Source organism: Leptidea sinapis, chromosome 38 (genome assembly GCF_905404315.1).
Source record: "Leptidea sinapis chromosome 38, ilLepSina1.1, whole genome shotgun sequence".
NCBI classification, from domain to species: domain Eukaryota; kingdom Metazoa; phylum Arthropoda; class Insecta; order Lepidoptera; family Pieridae; genus Leptidea; species Leptidea sinapis.
Genome location: NC_066302.1, coordinates 8,476,829 through 8,485,602, shown reverse-complemented (window position 1 = coordinate 8,485,602; position 8,774 = coordinate 8,476,829). Strand labels below are relative to the sequence as shown.

The 8,774-nt window shown below is 34.5% G+C and overlaps 1 protein-coding gene across 1 annotated transcript; it reads left to right on the top strand.

The window, feature by feature from the left end:
• Positions 1 to 2,938: 2,938 nt before the first annotated feature.
• LOC126975929 (uncharacterized) lies at positions 2,939 to 7,522 on the top strand. Its single transcript, XM_050824043.1, has 3 exons — positions 2,939 to 2,990; positions 5,694 to 7,379; positions 7,449 to 7,522. The coding sequence occupies exons 1-3, from the start codon at positions 2,939 to 2,941 to the stop codon at positions 7,520 to 7,522; spliced, it is 1,812 nt and encodes a 603-aa protein (XP_050680000.1).
• Positions 7,523 to 8,774: the final 1,252 nt, after the last annotated feature.

The window sequence follows — 8,774 nt, the reverse complement described above, 5'->3', positions numbered from 1 at the left end:
TTTACCCTATAAGTGCTACAAGCAACGTTACGTTACAAGTTTCTTAAAATAGTAGTTTATTAGTGTTATTTTAACTGACTTAAAAAAAAATTAATGAAATAAATACAAAGATAACAGAAAAAAAAGATGTTAAGGATGTAAGACCGACCCAGTAATTTTATTTCTAAACCGTTTTTTCCATTTCTTTTCCGAAGAATTAATTAATAATTACCTGACGCCACAATTTTTATTGAGTCCTAAAGTCGGAATCCTATTATTATAACATAAACGTTATTAAGTTGTTATCTTTAATATTGCAATTTTGGGATTGTAAGTTTCAATTATCATGGCAATACCGACCCACGCAGCACATCTTCAGAGAACATCTATCGCTCGTTGTTATTTTATTTTGCTGATGATAGCACCGTAATTATTAAATGTAATGATAAGGAAAATTTTGAATCAGACATAAATCACGCCTTGGACAAAACAATATTGTGGCTTTATGCAAATAAATTATTAGTAAATCTAAAAAAACTAGTTTTATGCAATTTTATTTAAGAAATAATAAATTTGGGAACCTCCAAATTAAACAAGAAGATCAATATATAAATGCATCCAGAACAGCTGGATTCTTAGGTATAACAATTGATAATAAACTAACCTGGAATCAACAGACGGACACAATTGTAAAAAGGGTGAACTCGCAGGCATACGCACTATTACAGCTATCCAAGATTACTCATATAAAAGCCCTACTGTCTGCATATTACGGGTTAGTTGAATCTATACTTCGCTTCGGTATTATATTTTGGGGCAACAGTAGCGGAGGCCATGCAGTACTTCTTTCACAAAAAAGCTGTATAAGAGCTATGTTTAAATTAAAAAGGACAGAAAGTTGCGTACCCTACTTTAAAAAACACAGTATTTTAACGTTACCTGCGCTATATATTCTAGAAGTAGCTGTCTTCGTAAAAGACAACCCCCACCTTTACAAAACGAGATCCGAAGGCCAAACGAGAAATTTACATTTTGAAAATCGCTTATGTCTGGAGAAATCAAACACCACTTTAAAACACTCAAGTATAATCTGCATGGCACAACAAATTTATAATAAATTACCAGAGCATGTGAGAAACTGGCCTTAAAGGGAATTTAAACATAAACTTAAAATATATTTAGCGCATAAATGTTATTATAAGATCAGTGAATTTTTAATAGAAAATGACTTTGAAGCCTTGAAGTAACATTGACAAATAAGTATTTAGTAACTGCGTATTTTGAACATAATTTTTAATTTAACTATGACATTTATAATATTTTTTCTTAATAATGATATGGTCGCTCTTATTTTTAACTTCATGATGCAAATAATTTAATTTAACTTTATTTCATGATGTAATCAATTTTGTTTTATGATAATTATTATGATTTGATTATAATATCTATATGTCAAATATTTGTATGCTCAATAACGGGCACGACTTGGAGAGCTAAACTGTATTTAAATAATGTATCTATAATGTTTTCCCTAGTCAAGAAATAAAGATCTTACTTACTTACTTACTTTATTTAACCCGATGTTTCGTGACCTTTGCATAGCATGTTTTCAGGGGATCACTGACCTGCGGCTGCGAATAACCATCTGTGTACAGTAAAATTCTGTCCTTGCAATATTTCAAATATAAACCTACTACAAAGTAATATACACTCGAGATTATCAGGCACAATACATCTTAATTGGGATACACTTTGTTAAATTGGACATTAGCATCAAAGCTATGATTACGTACCTATATAATAAGCGATCATTATGTGATTGACGAAACAAATTCACTTTGGTTTCTACATCGTAGTCTATATCGTAGTCTAATTACCCATACGACGTAAAAATGATTGAAAAGCTTATTCACATTTCACTTTTTGTTTTATGTAAACATGTTCTTGGATATGAAAATTTTACCGAGAAAATTTGTGAACATACCAACATAGATGTCCTAGTAAGTATTAAACATAATATAGTATTTACTTTTTTGTCTCTTAACGATGACTCAAGCCTTCGTTTCAGAAGCACCTAGACTAAAGAACCACCATAACTGTTAAGGCGCTATAGTCCTAAAAAGTAACATTTTTGAAAATCTACTTAAAATACTTCTACAAATACTACGGTTCCAATTTTTTGACATATTGTTCTTCATTTCACACGATTACGAAAAAAAATCTCGATAGCTTTATTTTTTGAAAAATAGGCTTTTTTATATGAATTGTTTTATGTTATCATAAAACTATGATAGCTATAAACACAAAACTTATTTTATTCGATAGGTTCTTAACTTATTAGTATTTATAAATTTTCCTTGTGGGTTTTATCAATACGATTTATGAATTATTTTATATTATTTTTTTTCGTAATAAACCAAACGCGATGCCTTGGTTGCATGCTCGCTATGCCAGCAGTTACGCCAAAGAGTATAATAATATATAGGGAAAAGAGAGCCCTCTCTACGCATTATGAGCTGTCTATTTGTAAACTAGCGCCATCTGAAGATTGACCCAGAAAATAACTATATATAAGCTCGGAATTATAAAATTCATTTTTAATGTTGTGACGCAATTAAATAACTAACTCTACTTTTTGATGTAGGTATTGCAATTTTGTAACATGTTGAAATTGCGCGTAGAGTTAGTTATTTAATTTTGTCACAACATAGAACATAAAGTATATATTTAGTAGTGTTAATATGCAAAATAGAACACGAGAGCTACATACATGCGCAAACGCTAGAAGTAGCCGCCATTTTATGACCAGTGGGCAGTGACAAGTTTCACTCAACAGTTGAAAGGTTTCAAAGCGAGTGACAGCTGACAAAGCTTTCATTTTCGGGCCAACTAACAGATGGCACTACAGTCTTCTGAAAACGTCACTTTAAGGCGTCTGTCCCACCCCTGAGTTACACCCATGACCACTGTCAAGGACGGTACTGCGTTCGTTTCTCTCGGGCTCACATTACGTAAGATTTTAGCAAACAAGTACAAATCGGGAATCATAATAAAAAAATGATGATGTTGCGACAGCGTATTTGTTAAAATGTATAGGTAAATGGAAGTCGGAAAAACTAAAATAAAATGTACGCAATATTATGTTGAATATTATGCCACGCCGGATTTTTGTATGTATATGTACTTTAGGGAAGTTTAAAATCCAAGATGGCCGCCGCGCGAAATTATGATTTCAATAATATGGGTATCGTATCCGAGGTTCTCGAGGGTGCAGACAACGAATTTGGGATCATTTTTGAAATCCAAGATGGCCGCCGCACAAAATTATGGTTTCAGCAATATGCAAATCGTGTCCGAGGTTCTCGAGGATGCAAAGAACGAATTTGGGATCATTTTTGAAATCCAAGATGGCCGCCACGCAAAATTATGAATTCAACAATATGGGTATCGTATCCGAGGTTCTCGAGGTTGCAGAGAATGAATTTGGGATCATTTTTGAAATCCAAGATGGCCGCCGCGCAAAAATATGATTTCATCAATATGGGTATCGTATTCGAGGTTCTCGAGGGTGCGGAGAACGAATTTGGGATGATTTTTGAAATCCAAGATAGCCGCCGCGCAAAATTATGATTTCATCAATATGGATATCTTATCCGAGGTTCTCGAGGATGCAGTGAACGAATTTGGGATCATTTTTCAAATCCAAGATGGCCGCCGCGCAAAATTATGATTACAACATTATGAATATCGTATCCGAGTTTCTTGAGGGTGGCGAGAACGAATTTGGGATCATTTTTGAAATCCAAAATGGCCGCCGCACAAAATTGTGATTTCAGCAATATGGAAATCGTGTCCGAGGTTCTCGAGGGTGCAAAGAACGATTTTGGCATCATTTTTGAAATCCAAGATGGCCGCCGCTCAAAATTGTGATGTCAACAATCTTAGATTTCAAAAATGATCCTTAATTCATTCTCTGCATCCTCGAGAACCTCAAATTCGATATCCACATTGTTAAATTAATAAATTTTGCGCAGCGGCCATCTTGGATTTGAAAAATGATCCCAAATTCGTTCTTTGCATCCTCGAGAACCTCGTATACGATACCCATAATGTTATCATCATAATTTTGAGCGGCGGCTATCTTCTTTTTCAGAAATGATACCAAACTCGTTCTCTGCACACTCGAGAACCTCGGACACGATACCCATATTATTGAATTCATAATTTAGCGCGGCGGCTATCTTGGATTACTAAAATGATCCCAAATTCGTTCTCTGCACCCTCGTGAACTTCGGATACGATTCCTATATTGATGAAATCATAATGTTGCGCGTCGGCCATCTTGGATTTCAAAAATGACCCCAAATTCGTTCTCTGCACCCTCTAGAACCCCGGATACGATACCCAAATTGTTGAAATCATTTACTTTTATCCTCATGCGCCTAAAGAAGTTTCACTTCAAGATGCATAAAAATATCACAGCATTTCATACTCTTGCGCAACTGTAAGTTTTATAAAATATTACGCGGTCCTTCCGGAGAGGGATCGTTCAACCGCATCGCTCGGCTCGTGTCTCAGCCATGCCCGTGTCGAACGTATATCTAGCGCTATAGATATATACGTTCGAGCACTTTTTGCCTAGTGTTGGGAAAACCTCGTCTTAAGGTAAAAGAGTAGAGATGGCGGTGGTTATAGCCATAAAAATTAGCTTGACAGATTAGCTTAGCTCAACAAAATAACAAATCTTATTAATAATAATAATTATTAGTCAGCTAATGTGTCACACGCTAATCATCTGCCATTTAATCAATTTACCTGCATTGGCTTCTCCCACTCTCTTCCACCTCACTTCTTTTTTTAATGGAGGAGGACCAACGAGCGTACGGGTACATACCCGTCCAGTTCCATTCCAACCCAAATGAGAATATTTCCGGCTTTATAATTGGTCATAGCTAGGTACTGAAATATTCATATTGTATTGTGAAAATACCGTGCGAGGAAGTTAATGTTGTTAAGTACTTATTAGGTACGGGGAAGAAAGCCATAGGGAATTTATTAAATCTTAGGGCGTGTAGTGCATAGGTAAAATTGGATGGCAAAGACCAAATCAAACAGCTCTTCGGAACACTTCCGTGATAAAACAAGAGGCGACTACTTCACTTACAACTCATGTTCCTGGGAAATTCCTAATATTGTTACGCCAGGGCAAGCACAGTGGAACCCTTGAACTGGTGTCAGAATAAGAAGGTGCATTTCTTCGTGGAATGTACGCGTAGCTTGAGTTTTCGCGAGACTAGCATGTATACCATAACAAAATGCATGTACCACCATAAAAAATGCAATGTGTAGTAAGAGGCGAGCAATTACCAGTGGAAGGCCTCTTTGCACAGGATGCCGGCTAGATCATGGGTACCACAAGGGCACCGTAAGTAGTATAATTACTGGGCATGTGACTTAACATCCTATGTTTCAAGGTGACCAGCGCAATTGTAGTGCTGCGCAGAATTTATGGATTTTTCATGCATCGTAAGCGGCAATGCATTGTCATGGGCAGGGCATATCAATTACCATAAGTCCTACTCATTTCGTTCCTTATTATCATAAAAAAATAATTTTATATTAATATACGTTACTACATTTTCAGACTACCGTCATCAGCAGTAACTTGCAGAAGAATGGACACCATACCTTACTTTTTGTTGGACTATTCCCAGATACATTCTACCATCAACTAAAACATCTGCCACTCACATTTACTATTGCCGATTACGATAAATTAGATGAACAGATCAAAGATGTGACTCCATACCATTCTAACACCATTGTGATGAGTTGCACTTCAGTGGACGACTTTGAAGTAGCCATGTTTAAACTAGTTACATTACCATACTGGCATCCGCTTGCTAATGTTATTCTATATTTTCATGGCCCATATAATACTAGTATTACTGCGCACTTATTTTTCGCGTTTTGGTATTATCGAGCAATAAACACAGTAATTATTCATCACAATGACACAGACATTGTTCAATTATCTTACTATAATCCGTATATGAGTGAATTTTTTAAACTTGAACATTTATTCGGCTGTTGGACTAGAAGGAAAGTTGAAATGCCAATCAATAGTTTCAGCGAAGGATTCGTTTGTGAAGCTGGTTGTCATAATGTATCGCTACATACAAAATTCCGCGCGAACAATCTAGGAACGTGTGTCGGTTTTCAAACGTATTCCGTTAAATACAGTGAAAAGGAGTACATAGAGAATCTAAGACTATTTGAAGATAAATCTATAAATTTTAACAAATTTCCTATGCGAGCTTATGCCGTCGAAATAAGACCTTTTCTTGTTATAAAAGAAGAATCCCCCAGAAATTACACATTTCACCAGAGAGATGGAATGATATGGAATACTATAGCGGAGTTAATGAACTTTACAATAGATGTTAGTTCCAACAAACATCCATTGAAAACGTTTGAGTATGAAAAGAATATTGTTCATATTTATGCATTCAGTTTAAGAAAACTGGATATACTGATTTTTCCTTTATACCAATTTGATATCATGATTTTGAATAATGATAATACCGTCCCCATCGCTGATAGTGGTGTTTGTTTGATGGCCCACCGTGCTGTTTATGAGACAATAGTTTTTGATCACAGATTAATTATTAACAACTTGGTCTTGATTATCGAATTCTCTTTGTGTTTTCTATTTACTTGGATTACGTTTATAGTATTCAATTTTGAACGATATCAAAACTTGTCATTCGACAGGGTAGGAAAAGATCTTGTGAATTCATTCAGAACCGTGCTCTCGATAAGTTTATACAAACCACCGAAGCAAAGCACATTCCGAATATTTTTAGCAGTTGCAATCTGGTGTTTCTTTATTATTAACTTTACGTCGCAGGCTGCTATTATTTCCTTTTTCTCAGTTTATAAGAAAGGTAAAGAAATTGATACGTTTGAACAGATTTTAGAAAAGAATTATAACATAGAAGGAATTTCATCACCCGATGTCCTTTTGCCAGACGACGAAGAAAGATTTCGTAATATTAACAGTAAAATGGTTGCAGTGCAAAATATGATTATTTGTCCTTCGAGAATGTTGAATGACAGTAAAAGATTTTGTATACTAGATTGTGCAATGGGACGTTACTTAGAACGTAATTTACTGAACGAAAAGGGACAGCAGTATCTTCATATTGCAAGGCAAGATCGAATTCATAGCCATTACCTACAGATGATTTTTCATAAACATTCACCAATGACAAAGCGTTACAATAAATATATACAAATTTTATTAGAGGGTGGAATTATTAACAAATGGATCGAATATAGATTTCACGATATAAAGGAAGATCTGCCGATAAAAGCGTTGGGGATGAAAGATATGGAAGGTATATTTACATGTTATTGTATATTATTGGCGCTGTGTGGACTTGTATTCATTATTGAAATTGCTTTAGGGAAAATAAAGTTCCTTATTTATCGAAAGAAATGTAAAGTACCAAAACGTAAGCTACCGAAACAAACTGTTTAGTAAATAGGAGCATTGGCATCTAAGTATATTGAAAGGTAATTCCCAGATTTCGTCTTTACTCGCCTACACTTAACTTATCACTTCTTCTTCATTCTTACTTATTTGATACAATGAAATATTAAGATTGGATGCGCCGCAATTATTATTTATATTGTTATATGGTTGTGGCCAATTTATAGCGGACGCCTGTAGACAAAGAAATACCATAGACAACCGACGCAGTGTCATCTGTGATGTTAACAAAGATATTTAGTGTTCTTACTGTTCCTGTAGGAAGAAAATATTTATGTAAGCTACGTCCAGATAATCATCTATTGTAATTACTTACTTGATAAATTGTTGAACACTTTATCTCATATTATTATCTAATATTATATCAAACTTGAATAATCGAAAAAAAATATTATACTACTTGCCTATTTTTTTTTTCAAAGGTTCGTAAGATTAAAATATTTTAACAAAATTGGCTTAGAAAATAATCTTAGTTTGTTCTTTTCACTTTGAATATGGTTTGGTATTGTAACAAGGAGTTCTTATCCGCACATAAGAACTCATTGTTCTATGGTTGGCCGTCAAGGTAAAGATAGAATATTCTTTTATAATTTAAAATATAGACGCGGACGAACAGATAATCGAATAATAATTGAATAACGAGAGGAGATTAGAAAATGAAGTAAAGCAAGAACGGTCGGCCTTAAGCCAAAAATAAAATATAATAATATGATGTATTAAGCTTTGAAATGAATACAATGAATAAGAAAGTATTAAGTTGTTTGATTAAGAAACGATCCCGCGTGTGAGGGAGGACTCACGCGTTACAGTATCATACGAAAATAATATTACCTATATCATGTTTTTATTCTACATAATAATTCATATTATGAATACTAAATAAGAAGAGGAGTGGTCCGTGAATACAGTGTAGTGGATCTCCATATTGATTAGTGCCCCGAAGAAATGTTGTTCTTCATATCGAGCTTCTCAACTCAATTATTTAAATATGAAAATACCAGATCGAGTACAGGTCCTTTAGTGTCGAAGTGGTTTAATTACCTGAGCAATGCTGTGTGTGGAATATAATCAAAAACTTTAGATAAATACACAAATTCCAAATTCATTCTATGATTTCTCCCAGGCTTCAAAGATATTTATTTTTGTCTTGGAAGAAAAATAAAAGCATACTTTGAGAAGGTAGTTAAGCTCAATAACTACACCATGCCCCATAACCAAGAGTGGTTCTTTCAAGACTCAG